The sequence below is a fragment of the Peromyscus californicus genome, unplaced genomic scaffold, assembly GCF_007827085.1.
Source record: "Peromyscus californicus insignis strain IS unplaced genomic scaffold, ASM782708v3 Scaffold_11__1_contigs__length_118956290, whole genome shotgun sequence".
Taxonomy (NCBI): domain Eukaryota; kingdom Metazoa; phylum Chordata; class Mammalia; order Rodentia; family Cricetidae; genus Peromyscus; species Peromyscus californicus.
In genome coordinates, this window is record NW_026294402.1 from 84,798,376 (window position 1) to 84,816,855 (window position 18,480).

The following is an 18,480-nucleotide window of genomic DNA, read 5'->3' on the forward strand; positions in this document are numbered from 1 at the left end:
CGTCACGAGCCAATTACTGAGGTCAAGCCTAATACTTGGTTACATGGGCCATGAATGCCCTCCCCCCTCCCCATGCACACCAACTTTGTTAGGACATCATGTCCTGGTAGGACTAGTTGCCATCTGCTACCTGATCGAAAAATCAACTTCATCCTGGCAAATATGCAGAAATACAGTTTAGAAATGTGCTCAGAAGGCTGCTCAAAAATAGTACATACACACAACATCTGGGGCGAGTGTCAGGTGTGTATAACTCACTAGCATGCAGCTGGAAGGCTTGTGGCCCTAAGCCAATCCTGCTGGATCTGTGGAGATGGTAATATGCTCACCATTCCTGCTTCACACATGTGAAACTAAATCTCCACAGTATAAATGAAAATCTAGGTAATTTGAATTTGGGAGAACCCTATAATTACACTTCTTTTTCACCTCTGAAAACACTTTAAAAACGTATGAATGCCATATGTGAGAGTGTTTCTTTGTCACCCACAAAGAAAATGTACTGGACATACTTAACATATGTTTTGATACCAGTAGCCATGTTTTTTCCCAGCATGGCGGTTGGGCAGGTTCTACAGCACATCTGCTTAAATGCAGTTTCCTCCCTCTCACCAAGTGGTAAAATGCATCCATCCTGACTTACCTTTGCCATCAGATCCCTCTCTCTCCTTTCTGCATTTCTTCGTAGAGCGGAGAGTTCCAAAATTTCCTTATTTAGAAATTTATTTTGGGTTTTGTACCCTTGCAGACTATCCTGTTAGAGAAAAATATTTATCAATTCATGTGGGCTACATGTTGGCTAATTATCCAACATAATTAGTATATTTGAGTCCCGCTAAGTGAGAGCAAGTTCTAAAAGAAAAATTGAAAGATGTCAGAAGTAGCACTCTGAGGAATCCTTTTTGGCCATTTGGGGCAGCAGGAGGTGAGAACTGCTGTCGTCACGAAGGAGTGGACAAAACATTACTTAGCAGTGGTGATTTTTCTTGACTGATGGCAGGAGAAATAAACAGGTTGCATTTTCTAAATCCACTCATACTCATTAAGTTGGTGATGAGAAAAAAAGCAGTAATAACTTAACATTCTTTTAAGCCAGAGAAATTGAACATATTCTTTGTAGGTTCTCCTTTTTACTTATGTAGCTTCTATTTTAAAACACTATAAAAATGCACAAGAGCCCTGATTAAGAATGGCAGGGAATGATAACTACTACAACCTGTGATGCAGCAGGGACTCGGGAGAACAGAGCCCTTGCTTTTGTGTGCACTGCAAAGTTTCAAAGTTGTGGAAAAGCTGAAGGAAAAGAACGACAGGGCAGAGGGTGGAGCTCAGTGATAAAGGCCCTGCCTGGGTCCAGTCCCCAGCACCAACTCCACAAATAACCAAGAACAAAATGGGCTCTTCAGTGGATGGCCAACTGGTCACTTCTGCGACATTGATTTTGTATTTGAGAGAACATAACAAGCTGGAGACAAAGTTTTTTTTTTTTTGTAAAGACAGGGTCTCTCCATCATGTATTCTTGGCTGTTCTGGAAGTCACTATGTAGACTAGTCTGGTTTCAAACTCAGGGATCTGGCCTGCTTTTCCCTCCCGTGGTCACACGTTTTGTCCTGTTCAACTGGAAGTACAGGTGTGGCTGGGTAGGGAAGAGGTTTTATGTAAAATGCTCTGGAAATAAAGTTTACTGACTGCTTTAGACCATCCTCATGATAAAACAAAGAAGCTTCTAAATAAAGATGAATCAGAACCATCTTTAAGGCTGTGGTTTCTAAAGACTTCTTATAAATTCCATCTTTTGTAACCACACCCTCCCTCTGCCCCTGTCCATTTCTAAATATTTCTCCAGACACTCCCCAGTCTCCAGACTGAACTTCCTCCAGGGTACAGACTTTCCTATAAGATGCAGAAGAACTGGGAAGGTTTCCCTGCTGCCCCTGATTTGCTGGCACTCATGGAACACATGCTATAGGTCACAGAACTCTGGGCAAGGCATGTGAGCTTCTTGATCTCACTTAGAGCTCTCAAGTCCCAGGAGCCATTCTTGACGTTATTTGCCAGACAGACCCGGGTCAGGGAGGCTATGTGTTCACTGACTGCTGTGCAGGGAAGCCAGCTTCCGAGCTCTGGGGGCCAGGCTCAGTACTTGAGCCTCCTCACCTGCAACCCAACCCCTGCACCGTACCAACTTAGCCTCAGCAACCCAAGTACTTAAGCGAAAATGTCAGACCCCAAAGAAGGCTAATGTGTCCTTTTCTGGCTCAAATGATGACATTTTCTCGGCTCTCCTGGCATCTTAAAAATACTGTATTGGGAAACAATGAACACACACATCATTAAAAGGCAGGTCGTTAAAAGAAGGTTGGCTGGAGAGAAAGGAAAGACACTGAGCTGTGAGGAGAAAGGTTAAGTGACAGCTACTCTGTCCCCACTGGCTGTGTACTTTGTCTTTAGCGTAAAATTTGTGCTCCAGTCTAAGTAAATTCTGACCGTTTGCCATCAGTACACTTTCTTGATTATAACATCTGGCAATAAACACTCCACAGGGTGCCAGGTCCAGATGTGGACCACTTCCCTCAACCCTCGTAACACCCAGGGGCAGCAGCACTGCTTCACAGATGAGGTCACTGCCAGTCAGAGCTCACTGCGTGAGGATGGCTGAGCTCGGGGCAAGCCGCCTACGCTCTCTGGGGAGGACTGGATCTCACTGCAGTAACAGGCTCGGGCGGAGCAATGCCAGCAACGTGAGGGTCTGACCTAGGCAGGCTGCCCTGCCTGCTAGGAAGCCAACAACTACCAGCCACTTAGGACGTTTCCCCACTAGGCTTCATTCCCTGTGTAGACTTTGGAGCCACAGCTTGAAAACGTTGAGAAATACTGAGGAAAAGGATCCATGACTCATTCAAAGTCACCCCAGCCACACAAGGACATAGGAGGACACGGCCCGCTTTGGATGAGGTGAGTTGGCCGTCTTCAAAGGTTCGGTGGTCATAGCAGCTACACAGCCTATTCTCACACCCTGGCTTAGCTCCCTGGGGAAATGTGTGCCATACACTTAGCTCCTGCCAAGAACAAAAAGACCACCTGGAAAACCCACGTGACAAACACTAAAAAATTACTACCGTGGGGATGCATAGGAAGAGCAGAACATTTAAGGCTGAGCATATAAACAAAACTGACTTCTACAGGCAACACCAAGACCACTTGTCAAAAGAAAAACGAAACAGAAACAAATAAGAAGCAGCCAAGCATGGGGGCTCGCACCTGGTAATTCCAGCACCCTGGACATAGAAGGGATTACCTTGAGTCTGAGGCAATCCTGGGCTACAATGAGTTCCGAGTCAGTCTGAGCTACAGTATGCAACCTTGTCTCAAAAATATAAATAAATAAAATAATGAGGCCTGTTCTATAGTAGATATAAATATAACAAGGTGCTTTGGTTCCTCATTAGTCAATCCTACAGAAAGCTGTGGAGAGGGCTTAGCCAGCAGAGAGTCTGCTGCACAGGAATGAGGACCTACACTTGGGTTTCTACACCATGTAAGAGCCTTGTGCTACGGTACTCCTATAACCCTAGTGCAGCAATCACGGAGACAGGGGGATCCGTGGGGCTTCCAGGCCAACCGGTAAGCTCAGGGTTCAGACTTTGCCTCAGAAAATAAGGTGGAGAGGTATGGAAGGAGAATATCAGTATCTAGTCTCCACGTGCATGGGCACACCTGTGCATGTCCACCTGCAGATACACGTGCACCCATGCACACACCACACACACCAAAAAAATAAACCATGTTGGCCTGGGTATCCAAAGGGTGTTGTCACACATTCCAACAGTGCTGCCATTGTCTCAGTGTTCCTAACTCTGAAGTCCCCAGCCTGCCCGGCACACACTCAGCTCACGGCTGGTAAATGAAAGGTGCTGGAAGCCATGATGCTCACACTCTGTAATGGCCTCAACAGTAACACACCTAGGCCAAACACCTGGAACCAAATTATTTGCAAGAAGACAATGGCCACGTGGAAATACTGGGGCTAGTAGTTAAAGACCTATTTGTGGTCTGCTGGAGTTGTTTGGGCTCTACCTAATGCCCCATTAGGTAGACATTTGTCTACCTAAATCTTCTCCAGCAGAGTCTCAGGAGCTGCTGACAGCAGAGATATGCTGGTCTCCTCTACAACCTTACTCATAGCAGCCCAAACAGTTCAGCTCTCTACTCTAGACCAGCAGAATTGTCCACAGGCCTAAAAGCATTCCCCTGCTTCCCAAAGGGGGAATGCTCCCCTCCCTCATCTGCTGCCTATCACCTCAGTTCCCTCGTGTTCAGGAACCTGCTTCTCATCCCTGGGCCATCGAAGAGGAGGACACTGGGAAGACAGCTCCACCCTTCCAAGTTCAGGACTTCTGATGTTAGGCACTGACCCTGACCAAGCAGGCTTCTTTTCTGAACTGCCTGGAGCTGGGTCCACTTTCCCAGCTGACCCTACTCTGACGACTGTGACAATACTCCTACCCGGGCCTGTGGGAGGCTGTGCAAATTCAGTCCATGTTTGCATTCATGTACACAGAAGGGGAAACTGACAACCTCCATATGTTCCAGGGCATAATGAAGTCCTGAGAGTGGGATCAATCAAAGGGGAGGGGTGTTTCAGCTCCTCCTAAGCAAGGGACTAGAAGAGCTGGAAGTGTCCCAGGCAATAGCGGCAATGCTAACAGTGCTGGAAGTTCTTCTAAGGAAGTTCCTTAAAATGCCTAGAATTTGACTGTAAAGTCAGTTTCCGCGCTCCGCCCCAGCTCTGCTCCCTTCCCAGACTAGCTCACTGATGACAGTACCTCTAGGGATCGAAACTGAGGGAGCTAACGGAGTTTGGGATCTCTGTCCAAAAAGCCAGCCCACACCCTGCCCTTACTTTTAGCCTGTCCAGCTCCAGCTGGTCTCGGCTGGCTGGGCTGGCCAAAGGAGAGGTGGGCCCCATGGTGGGCGAAGACACGCTGCCCTCACACTCGCTGAGCTTGATGATGACCTCGTCCTTGGCCTGGATGGTCTCCATCAGCATCCCCAGCCGCTCGTTCAGCTCGCCCACCTTGCTCTTCAGCGTCCTCACTTCCTGCTGGAGACTCTCCTTCTCCAGGCTGAACCTCTCCAGTTGGCCGCTGAGGCCCAGGATCTGCTCGTCTTTTTGGTGGAGAAGCTCCAGTGTGTCCCTCGGGACCCCCTGGCTGATTTGGTGGCTTGTGAAATACTTGTCATATTGGGACGACCGGACTGTCTGCTGGAGCAGCCGAATGAGCTCCTAGGAGCCAAGAAGATGATGAGGTGAAGAAGGGTAGGAGAGCCCGGGTGTAGGGGAGAAAAACAGAAATCATAACAGCGTCGTTATGTAAGTAATCACTGGAATTTGAGGAAATGCAGAAACAAACTTCACTGGAAACATTTTAATACTGAACTTCCTCTTGAAAGACCTCAAAAATAGAGAGGAAAAAAATTTACTCCACAAATACAGTCTGAAGAGAACAATAATAGGAAACTGGAAATAATGGATGTGCATGCTGTAATTAGCAATGGTTCCTGGCACATGTTTATCAGTACTAAGGAATCTGTGAAGTACCGTGTGGTGGCACATGCCTGTAATTCCAGTGCTGGAGGAGGATCAATTGTTCCAGGCCAGCCTAGGCTACACAGTGAAATGATGTCTCAAAAATAAGTAAGTAAGTAAATAAATAAATGGACGTGAGTGTGTGTGTGTGTGTGTGTGTGTGTGTGTGTGTGTGTGTGTGTGCGCGCGTGCGGCAGGGGTTGACAGAGAATGAATCAGCAGTTACGAGCACATACTGCTCTTGTAGAGGATCTGAGCTGGTTCCCAGAATCTATGCTGGGAGGCTCACTGGATTTGACACCCTTTTCTGATCTCCATGGGTGCCTGCATTCACATATTCACACAGATAATTAAAAATAAAACAAAACAGGCTGGGGGTGGGGGAAGAAAAATCCAGGCTCTAAGATTCACTGAACTGTCCAGCAATTAGGAAGAAGAATGTCTGACCAGCTTAGAAAAACAGTTCTGTCTAACAGGATGTGGAAACTTCAGAGAACTCTAGGCCGAGGAACTGGGTGTGGGCGCAGATAGCAGCACCCTGCAACCTTCCTTTCCCTCCACGTAGTCTAGGTAGGGCCTTTGACTAAATGATGGGCATAGCTCAGGGCATGGGATGGAGGCCCCGGGATGGAGGCCCCGGGATGGAGGTCCTGGCAGCACAAGCGTCAGGGAAGGGCTCCTTGGTCTTTGGCTGCTGAAGGGACACACAGAAGTCAGGAGAAAGCTACCTTCTGACTGGACAGGTCCTTCTTGAGCTGCTCCAGCTCTTCCTGCTGGCTTTCAATCTGCAGCTGCATCTCGGAGACTGGTTTCGTGAGGCTTCCGCCACCCGATGATGATCCCTCAATTGAGGAATCACCACTGCTCTGACGATTTTTGTATGACCCAATTATGTCTTTCAAGGGGCGCTTTCCTTTGTAAGGGTTCCGTCCAAACTCGAAGGAGAATCCCGAACTAGTGACTCCTACATTAAAACAAAAAAGTTTGTGAGCAAGTTAAAGCTTCTCCTGGTGTCCTCAGGATCACTCTCAGGGGGTGCGGACTCGTCAACCCTTGAAGAAAGCAGGGCAGCCCATGTCACTTTGCCCCACCTCATTGCAGAGATACCCAATAGGTCTAAAACCAGCAGAGAGTCCTCACTGGACCACTCTTTACAGAAGACATGAGCCCTTTAAGTTAAGCTGAGAGGCACAAGGCGACCCTGGGCTTCTTATTTCTACTCATTTGTTTTTGGCTCAAAACCAAAACACAATGAATGTTTTCCCCCAACTGGATCAGGCCCTCTGAATAGGTGAGACAGTTGATTGGCTTGATCTGTTTGGGAGGCATCCAGGCAGTGGGACCGGGTCCTGTCCTCAGTGCATGAGTTGGCTGTTTGAAACCTGGGGCTTATGCAGGGACACTTGGCTCAGCCTGGGAGGAGGGGACTGGACCTGCCTGGACTGAGTCTACCAGGTTGATCTCAGTCCTTGGGGGAGTCTTTGCCCTGGAGGAGATGGGAATGGGGGGTGGGCTGGGGGGAAGGTGGTGGGGGAGGCAGGAGGGGGGAGAATCCGTGGCTGATATGTAGAATTAAATTATATTGTAAAATTAAAAAAAAAAGTAAGAACTTAGAGCTATGAACTTGCTGTAGGTTTCAGTACATTGAACTTCCTTCTCTTTCATTGCAAAAAGTTGTTAGTTTTCTTGTTGAATTTTATCTGGACCCAGTTTTCATTCATCAGTTAGTTATTCAGTTTCTAAGAGTTCATGTTCTTTCTGCTATCTTCATTGTTGTTGAAATCTAGCTTTAATTCATGATGGTTAGATAGGATGCTGGGTAGTATTTAAAATATCTTATATCTGTTGAGACTTGCTTTGTGTTCACATATTGGTCAATTTTAGAGAAAGTTTTTGAGCTGCTGAGAAGAAAATATAGTGTTTGGTGGAATGTTCTGCACATGTCTGATAGGTCTAATTACTTTATGATGTTAACTTTAATGTTTCTGTTTTGTTTTTGTCTTGATGATATGTCTATTTGTGAAAGCGGAGTATTGAACTCATTACCCACTATCATGATTTGAGATTAAATATGTGATTTTGTCTGTGAAAAAAAAAGTAAAAATACATTTTTAAAGTGTGACTTTGCATATTAAATGGTCCAAATAAATGTTACAATGAATGTATACTCAAATGCTTCAAATGTATACTCAAAATACAAACAGGAGACACAAAAGTACTATGAACTTTTGATTATTTAAAGCTATGAGACACAAAGGCATCTCTGCTGTTAGAAGCACACAGTGCCCTCCTGCAGTCAGGCAGAGACTCGAAGGGGGCAACAGTATCTGGCACCTAAGTGGCACTGGATACCTGGTGTGCCTGCCTCATGACAACTCACAGAGGTGCATGTTTCTGACCTGGGGACTTGTTCGGGTCTAGCGTGTCTCCCAAAGGTCCATGTGTTAACACCTTAAGTCACCAGCTTGTTGATACTGGAAGATGATGAAAACTAGGGGCCTTAATGTGAAGTCTTCCAGACAGTGGTACCCCACTCCTTTTTCTCTGTTTTGCTTCCTGGCCACATAGTCCCATAACGATGCACCTGAACAGGCCCAAAGCAACGGGATCAATTGGTCATAGACTAAAATCTCTACAACTGTGAACCAGAATAAATCTTTTCTCTACATGAGTTAGTTTACTCAGCTACTAGTTACAGTAATGGGAATATGACTAATTTAACCACTTCTCCAGAATCTATGAGACTAGGTTTTGTTCCTTTTAAGCACATCTAAAATTTCTGTAAATAAAGGTGATGTGTGTGTGTGTGTGTGTGTGTGTGTGTGTGTGTGTGTGTGTGTTTCTGAGACAGAGTCTTGCTACACAGCCCAGGCTGCCCTCAATTGTTCAATCCTCCTGCTTCAGCCTCCCAGGCCCTAGAACTATAGGCGTATGACATGCCTGCGATCCACAGAGGCATGACAGGTATTCTATCTCCTGAAGAAGGTTTGCAGCCACTGGGCTAGATGGACATTTATTCCTTGTAGTACTTCACAAACCTTTATGAATTAGTACCCCCCCATCCCCACCCCCCACCCCCCTGGCCATAACACAAGACTCTGTGTCGGTCAAGTGTCTGTTATGTCCCTGGAGGTAACAAACGGTAGCACACAGAGTGACAGAGCACAGGTGCATTCTGTACCTTTGTTTCCCTCAGGCATCTGCTTCCTCCTTTCCTCCTGTATCAGCGACTCCTCTAGGTCCTTAGGAGGCGGGTCTAAAAGTTCCCACTCTTCATTGGTGTAAAACACAGTCCGGCGACTCTCACTGTGCCCTCTCCCAGGACGGAAAGATGACATTGAATTTCTGATTAAAAACAAGAAAAGGCAAAACTAAACATAACTGCATATAGGATTGATAAAAACGAAGACGTGGTAATACCAATTGTTGAGACTATGGAAAACAAGAAAATATCCATTGCTAGTGAGTACACACTGATACTAGTATCACGGGGAGCAACCCAACACGGCGAGCCATGTTAAATTGAAGAAGAACCTTTCTTTTTCTTTAAAAAAAAAAAACCCAAATCTTTATTTAAAAAAAGTCACACACCCAAATTAACCAGCTCCAAAGTCTATCTGTCTCAATGAATTTCTGCACAGTTAGATCAGCTATTCTGAAGTGGTGGAGCTTCACACTGGATTTTATACTGTCACCAACAAATATGTTTTTATGAAAAATGCCTTTCTAAAGACGCCAGTATTTCCTAAATGAAATTCCTGCACATGAATACAGGCAGATACTAAAACACACACTGCATTATTCATGTTAGCCACTCCTTATACTTATCGTGAGCTGATCTTCAACAAGGATGTAAAAAGATTCCAGGGGGAAAATGTGGTTATAAAAACTGGTTATATATAGGAAAAAATCAACTTGAACCTTACCTCATACCACACATACAAATTAATTAAAAATATACTATAGAGACAGGTTGTTGTGGCACACTCCTATAATCCCAGCACCCGGGAGACCGAAGCATCAGGATCATAAGTTCCAGGTCAGCCTGGGCTATATAGTGAGACCCTGTCTCAAAACAAAAATAAAAACACCCCCCTAAAAAACAAACCCAAACCAAAACAAAACAAGCCCCCTAAAGGACTTAAATATAATCACCAAAACACAAAACTTCTAGAAGAAAAGGAGAAAGTACTTTTCACACTTGATTTTTTCTTTTTTTATACGCATGTGCATATGTATGTGTGTATGTATGCACACATGCCTGTGTAGGCCAAAGGTCAACTTCAGTTGTCTTTCTCAATTACTTTTCAGCTTATTTTCTGAGACAGGGTTTCTCTTTGAACCTGAGGCTCACCCATTTGGCTAGGCTAGCCAACAAACTCCAAAGATCTGCCTGTCTCCAGCACCGTAGTGCTGGGATTACAGGCAACATCTAGGTTTTTACATGGGTTCTGTGGGGCCAAACTCAGGTCACGTTTATTTCCTGACTAAGCCATCTCTGTGGCCCAAAGTTGGACAGATTTTCTAGAGAGCACTCAGAAAGCACAATCTATAAGACAAAACGGGAAAAACCAAGTTTATTAAAACTTTTCCCCTTTGAAAAGTATTTGAAAAATATATGACAAAAGGCTCATATCCAGAATATTTAAGAACTCTTAAAGCTCAGTAAGATGGACAAACAACTCAGCTTTTAAAAATGACCAAGAGATCAAAGCAAACTAAAAAGGGAAAAATACAGCAGTTTCCTAACTTGTAAAGTTGGGCTTAAGATTATTTTAAAACTTTATGATGGTTCCAAAGCAATACACATTCACTGCAAACCATACTTTGAAGCTTGATTTTTCCTGGACTAATGATGTGCAGTAAGATACTCTCAAGCCAGAAGTGGCTTCCAGTGAGCTCTGTGATTTCAAGGGCGAACAACTGGTACTCCACAGAGTACATGCAGCCAAGCCACAACGTTTGCTTTGTTAGAGCTAGGAAATGCATGTTTGCCTTTCAGCCTCTTCAATTTATGGTAGGCTTGCTAGGACATAACCCTATCATGTAACCCTCCCTAAGCCAAGAAGCATCTGTCCATGAATGGCTTAAAAAGAGAACACCGGGGTTGGAGAGGTAGCTCCGTGGTTAGGGCCCTTGTTTCGCTTGCAGATGACACTGGTTTGGTTCCCGTCACACACATGGCAGCTCACCACCATCCATAACTCTTAGTTCCAGGGCATACAACCACTTCTGGCCTCCACAGGCACTAGGCATGCATGTGGTACACAGATATACATGTAGGCAAAACCACACACATAAGATAATCTAAAAAAAAATCTTAAAAAAAAGTTAGTTATCATATACTAGTTTAAAAATGCATCACACCCCAACAGCTGAAGTGAAGAACAAGAGCAATTCCTAGTGTTCAGGAGGATGTGGGGCAGCTGGAACTGACCTTGTCGTGTTGGTGGGAATGTGAAACGGAACAGTCACCTTGAAGGGTTACGCCAAGGAAACGATGACTATTCGGCTAGAGGCCGAAAGAGTTCACTTATTTTAAACTCTTACAAAAGCACAGCTAGTGAGAGTGAGTGGCTTGGAGGCTGTCTGAGGCCACGGATTAGTGGAGGGCTCCTGAGCGAGCATTCTCTCCCTCCCACACCCACCATCTCAGATAGGGTCTCACCGTGTAGCTCGGCCTGGCACAGAACTGGATATATAGACTTACTGAAATTTGCTTGCCTCTGCCTCCCACATGCTAGGATTATACATAGGCATGTGTCCTGATTTGAAAAAATTTTGATTTGAACATTCACCAGCCTGTACGCCTAAAATAAGTGAGTCTACAGGCAAACCACACCTCAATATGGCTTCTCAACCAGGAGAAGAATCTGTGCGTCACCAGTGTTTCCCGAGGCAGACTGCAGGTGGGAAGGGAAAGCCGATGCCAGCTCCAGCTTGAACTAGACAGATGACACTCTAGCATAAAGCAGCTCTGTCTCAATAGTTTAGTTCCGGTGTGGGTTGTGTGTATGTGCAGCTGTGTTTTCCGGTGCATGCGTGTGTGTGTGTGTGGGGGGGGGCAGATATCAGCATCAAGTATCTTTCCCTATTGCGTTCTACTTCTTTTATTTAATTTTGTTTTTGCTTTGTTCTTCCTGTTTTTGGCTAGAGAGACAGCTCAGTAGATAAGAACACTGGCTGCTCTTCCAAAGGACCTGGGTTCGATTCCCAGCAAGTACCCACATGGTGGCTCACAACTGCCTATAACTCCAGTTCCAGAATGCCCTCTTCTGGGCTCCATGGGCACCAGGCATGCATGTGGTACACAGACATACATGCACACCAAATATTCATACTCATAAAATAAACATGTTTTTTTTTTTTTCCTGGGAGGCATGTGCACCACGGAACACGTGTGAAGGAAGCCAGAGGACAGTTTTCCAGATCTCAGGTAACCAGGCTTGCTGGGGAATACTTTTACCTGCTCAGCCATCTCACCAGCCCTTCCACACTCTATTTTTCATGGAAGGTCTCACTGAGCTCGGAACTCACTCTTTCAGCTAGACTGGCTGGCCAGCAACCTTTCCGGAGCTCCTCCCTAGTACTGGGGTTACAGCTGTGGAGCCAATGCTTGGCTTTTACATGGGGACTGAGGATCCAAAATCAGGTCCTCAGGCGTGAGCAGCGGGTACTTTACTTATTGAGCCATCTGAGTCCCTTAATATCTGTGTTGTTAAAAGCACAGTTTACCCCTTTTGTTTGAATTGCACTAAAGTATTTTTAAACTTTTAGAAGAACACAAAGAAATTATACAGCACGTGTAGGTTCTCATACTATTGGCAAAATGTGCAAATGTATCACTTTACACACACACACACACACACACACACACACACACACACACACACACACACACGTTTTAACACTGAGTCCCTAAAACCTGGTGATTACATTTTTCTAAGACTGGCAGCTGTTTTTACGCTGTTACTTACTGAGAACTGAGACCAGAGGTAAATAAACATAGTAAGCATGTTCCATGTTATTCAAGCCTAATCTTTTCTGGTGCCTGGCTCTGTACACAGAGGGGCTCTGTCAATACCCAGGGGAACCTAATGACCACACTCTTGTCATGGTCAACTCTGGCTTCGTAACATCCCGGAACTGTAGAGAAAACGATTGCAAAATAGTTGCTCTGGAAGAAAAGGAAGTCTCACAAATGCCTTATCTACCCCTGCACATTCCAGCACCTGGGATCCGGCCCCGACATTCTGGTGACAGTTTCCAGGCCCAGAACTCCTTGTATCCTGTTCTTCTACAACATGTTTCAGGAGTTAGAAACCTCCTTGCCATTTGCCACAGCTTCAAAATGTGCTCTTGTGTCTTTCTTGAAGAACACTGCCAGTGAGCAGGGAGCCGAGGAGTAACTGAGCTCTGCCTGCCGCTCTTGTTCTTGAAGTCAAAAGGAGAAATGAGAGCAGAGAAGACCCACACTCAGCCTGGGCAGGAAGAGAGGCAGTTTCAATAACTGACTTCCATGTACTCTGCTCCCCCCCCCCCCCCTTCCTCCCCCGTTTGTTTCCCGGCTGTTGCAAACCCCTGCAGCTGAGGGACAGCTTTGGAGTGCTGTGACAACTGCCAAGGCCTGGGTAATGGAGACATGAGATTGGCTTCAAAGCAAAGTCTCTTTCAGCTGAAGTACTATCGAACCACATTCCGGGTGAGTGTGCTCTTGGCAGAACCCAAGTCTTTATTATGCAACACACTGTGCCACACTTTCCAAAACAAATAAATATAAAGATATCCAAGTAACACAGGAATTACATACTCAGTTCTCACTGTAATTTCGACGAGCAAGTGGACTTTAGGAGTTGAGAGAAGTGTTTGGAAATGTCCCATCAAATCTCTCCTGAGCCTACAAGTTCACATGTTGCCTGCACGGCCACCCTGTGGCCAGCACCTCAACCTTTTTCAGTGGTGAAAGGTGGGCTAAGGTGGAGGTTTGGATTTACAGAAGGTTGAAGGGGGCAGGAAGCAAGCTACCCCAAAGGGTTGCACTCAGCTCTCTTCCCTCACACCAATGTCAGAAAAAACAAAAACAAAAACGAGGAGGTACCCCCTCACTTGCTGTGGGATGTTCTGGATGCTCTGAATGTGTTGCTCTGATTGGTTAATAAATAAAGTGCTGATTGGCCAGTAGCCAGGCAGGAAATATAGGTGGGACAAAGAGAGAGGAGAATTCTGGGAACAGGAAGGCTGAGTCAGGAGTTGCCAGCCAGACACAGAGGAAGCGAGATGTAAAAGTACCGGTAAGCCACAAGCCACGTGGTAAGGTATAGATTAATAGAAATGGGTTAATTTAAGATAGAAGAACTAGATAACAAGAAGCCTGCCATGGCCATACAGTTTGTAAGCAATATAAGTCTCTGTGTGTTTACTCTGTTGGGTCTGAGTGGCTGCGGGACTGGCAGGTGAGAAAGATTTGTCCTGACCATGGGCCAGGTAGGACTGGAGAAAACTCCAGCGACACTCACTGAAGGTGACTCAGCCTTTCTTCCTCTGACTCGATGAGCAGATACCCACAAGTAGGGAACAGGTCAGACAAAGGGCGCATCCAGACCCCTGAACTCCGCAGAACAACAGCCCCCACAGATTACTGAGTTAGGCCATTCCAGACTATACAGTGTCTCAATTCCAAGAATCATGAAGTTGTCGTCCATACCCCATCACTGCCAAGCTCTCACTCTGCAGGTGAGGGCACAGCTCTGGTCCAAGTGGGCCTCACAACTTGGTTGTCACACAGAAAACATGTCTAGGAGAAAAGTCAGGAGAACACTAAGGCATCAAGACAGTGTATACTGCAGGTTCTCTTTTATCAGGCAAAGAGAATTCCAGAGTGCTTACATTCACAATTCCATTTCTAGTAGCTACTTCTGGAATGTGGATTTAGAAAGGCCTCAGTTTTAGCTTTGAGCTCCTCGGCATGAGCAGGCCTCTTTCTTTCTAAGCATGCATGCCTTTCACAAGACTAAGAAAAAAGGACAGGTTGAATGAAGCTGGTGGGTGGCAGCATGCAGGCCAGACGTTCTGGGCTCACCTAGGCCAGAGGGTCCAAGCTCTGAGTATTTCAGAGAAGATCGAGGGCCCAGGCTGTGCTTTCTAAACCACTGGGCCTACCCCCTGACCCCCACCATAATGCCCAGTGTTCCAAAGGGAGACGGAGAAGTGCTGAGGAGGCTAGAGAAAGCAGGAACCAGGGGAAAGCGCCACCATGACGGAAGGGATAAATAATGCCCACTGCCCACAATGTCCACACCTAAATCTCAGGAAAAGATCTTCAGTTGGGGAGGTCATGCTGGGTTATCTGAGGCAATGAGGAGGCTCTGAAAGGCTAAGAGAACAGAATGAACTGACCCAGGCTACTGAGAACTTGGCTCCTGTAACAAGTGGATCCAGCAGGCCCAAAACACACTGACTGTTCCTCCTCCTGGAGTCCCCAACTCTAACTAAAATAGGAGACTTGGGTTAACTGCTTGGTGGCCTTGGATAAGGCATGGACTGACATTCTCTGGGGTCTGGTTTCCTAGACTGAGTCAGATGTCATCCGAGCCATGGCTAAGGTCTTCCAGTCTGCAAGCCACAACCACCATGATTTCTCTAAAGTTATAGTAGTCCTGCTAATGAACGCGAAGTGCATGGTTCCAATCAAGATGGGAAAGACTGTTGGCAAGAAGTACTAGGTACAAACAATTTTATGCTCCAGGAAGCTCTTAGGAAAGAGTATTGACATAGCAACACACACAACCCGGCCAACTTCTTCAACCACCATCCTTGTGCTTCCCTCCAGAAGGCCTAGTTCTGAAAACACCCATGAGGTAGCAACATGACTATACAATCCTCCTAGTTTTTGGCAAGACTGAGCTATGCCTTAAAACAAGGAAAATATTAGCAAGTACCACATAGCCATAGACACGAAAGACTTCCCCAAATGCACCAGATATCTGGGCACTGGTTTGGGCTGGGGTGGCCTTCTCTTTGCAATGGGGCTCTGAAAGAGATGAGTCACCAGGCAAAGCCCTAGATGGCAAAACCAGTGGATTCCCAGAACCTGAGTCACATATATAAGTGACATTGCTACCAGGTTTGAGGGGTCTTGAGGAAAGCAGAAACAAAGAGTCCAGGACACAGTCAGCAGCAGAACCAGTAAAAGACGCAGCAGAGACAACCTAGAAAGGTGAGCACACCTTCCCAGCAAGCTCTAGCTTCATCCAGTTGGTGTGATCTGGATGGTGGCTAGGTTAAATAAGAAAGTCATCAGAGCAGGAAACCAAGTAAACGTAACTACACCTCCAACAGAGGCGCCTATGCCGGAGTAAGTGGATGCGCCTGCCAGGGCTACTGGATGCAGTCTGCCCTGCCCGGATAAACCACACCTCTAAGATGTCACCCAGCTTTTCCAATCCTGTTTTGCTGCTGCTGCTGCTCTTAATGGAATAAAGACATACACTTACAATGTAGGCCTAGAATCTTACAGGTTTTTAACAAGTTTTTCTTCTTCTTTTTCTCTGATTCCTTCCAACCATGTCATCCACATTCTCTCAACAATATTTTAGTGGCATGACCACCTTTATCAATTTCCTCCCTAAGCATCTAACTTATTTTTAATAGAAAATACATCATATTTTAAGGGATTACTAAGTGATTCATTCACATAATAAGCATCAGTGGCAGTTTGAAGGAGAATGTCCCTCAGACATTTGAATACTTGGTTCCCAGTTAGAGGAACTCTTTGGGAAGGATTAGGAGGTGTGGTCTTGTGGGAAGAGGTGTGTCACTGGGGATGGGCTTTGAAGTTCCAGAAGCTCAAGTCATTCCCAGTTACCTCTCCTGCTTCCTACTTGGAGATAAGGATGCAAGTTCCCAGCTACTGCTTAGTGCCATGCCTGCCTGCCTGCCCACTCTCATGCCCCCACTCTGAGGGGGTCTCTAACCCTCTGTAGCTATGAGCCCCAAATCAAACATTTTCTTTTCTGAGTTGCGTTGGTCATGGTGCTCTGCCACAACAACTGAACAGTCAGTCACTAAAATAGCATCAGCTATTAGACTCTGGCAAATCTGTAGCTCAGCTGCGGGAGCAGAGCACAGGGCCCCTGAGTCTTGTATAACAGTGTGGAATTTAAACTCTCAGTTCACCAGGTGAGCCTTATAGAGGGCCCCAACTAAACTGATGAACACAATAAATGCATGTGCACACATAAGCACATGCTCATCCTTAAACCCCGAGCACAATCAATTTTAGTACTAGTTTGAATCCATTACAAAAATACAACTTTTGAGCCATTCCTTTTAGGGAAACATAGCTTTACTATTTCTAAGGTCATTAGGTTCTCTCCAGGTTGGGGTTGTAGCTCAGAGGGTCCAAGCTTGCTTAGCAAGTTCCAGTCTCTGAAACTATAAAAAAAGGTTCTCTATTCACCCAGATCATTCTGTTTTAAGCTCCTAAAGCATGCCCAGAAGTCAAAAGAAAAGAAAAAACATAAGCATTTGAGATCTGTCTGAGCATCCTGTTTCTGTAAGCATCCCGCTTCTGCAGAAAGCAGTCTGCAGAACTCCACAAAGAGGGCTTCACCACGAGACAAAACGTGTCGACATTCACTTTCTTTAAAACTGAGTCCCAGGCTTTGCTCCATGTTGTTTGTTCCTGTTAACTTATCATCATCCAGGCCATCCCACGAGGTATGCATGATTACTTACAAATGAGAACTGTAGGCACAGAATGGTGAGGAGCTTGCTTGAGAGAGCGGTTATGAAGTGGCACAGCTGAGCATTCTCTCAAGGAGTCTGCCTCTCCCACCACACAACACTACAACAGCGCAGCTCCAATTGCTCCTGCCGACATTAATGCCGGCCGAACTTGCTTTGAGATCAGTCACATACAAAAGGGACATGTGTTCTCTCTTCCGGGCAAATATTTAATAGTCACTCTAAGCTCAAGGAAATGGGAAGTCCCCAGTACTAGAGGCCTGTTTGCACCTCATCCTACTGTCGCACACCGAGGGCAGATGGGGCTGCACAAGTATAAATACCCGGCTAATTAAAAGTCCTCCATAGACGCTCTTGTTATTTTATTGAGACTCTATCTTGCCAAGCAACCCAGGCTGGCCATCGTAGGTATATACCATCATGCCCAGCTCCCAGATACGTGATGGTGAAGAGTGAAAGGAATACGAAGTAAAGGGTCCTGGGTGTGCTCTTCAGTTCTGTCATGCACTCCTGTAATGCAGCCTTGAACAAGCCACTTTAATTTTCTAAGCCTCAGCTTTTTAACCTGAAAAATGAAGCAAGAGTCGCTGTGGTTTCCTGACATTTTTAGGAACAAAGAACGCTTTGTTTACTGAGAAGCATGATATGGTGCAGGGCCTGGGGAGGCAGCCCCACCCTTGCCTCCTCCACCCCCTTCTCTTGGGGGTTGGGAGATAGTGAGTGGGGCTACCTCAGATGAGTCAGACATCCACAAGGCAAGTGGGGCTCCATGAGATGAAACAGGGTCCCTGCCAGATAGACAGGTACAAGGTGAGGCAGAGGCTCTCAGATGGAGAGGAGGGAAGCAAATGACCAGAATGCAGAGGCTCAGAGAAGGAGAATTTTGGAAAAGAGTTACCCAAGGGACAAACTAGAGTCACAATGCTAAAACCCTCAAGTGTCAAACGAAGACATTTGGTGCAGCTACTACCCATGACTCTGATTCAGGGTGAGCATGTGGTCGGAGGCAAGAGGGGCAGAATGTTGAGGGAATAGAGTAGAGCAGGACCAGGAGGGCAACACCACTGTCCAGGCAGAGGCAGAGTAGATAGACAAAGCCTCATAGTGATCTCTTTCTCAAGTGCTGGTCTTCTGAGGTCTGGAG

At 46.0% G+C, this 18,480-nt stretch overlaps 1 protein-coding gene across 1 annotated transcript in view; it reads right to left on the reverse strand.

The window, feature by feature from the left end:
- Tbc1d2b (TBC1 domain family member 2B) overlaps positions 1-18,480 on the reverse strand; it is a 70,958-nt gene that overhangs the window by 19,762 nt on the left and 32,716 nt on the right. The window contains 4 exon segments of the mRNA XM_052716745.1: positions 644-754; positions 4,905-5,288; positions 6,320-6,555; positions 8,773-8,936. Of these exon segments, the coding sequence (XP_052572705.1) occupies positions 644-754; positions 4,905-5,288; positions 6,320-6,555; positions 8,773-8,936 (895 nt within the window).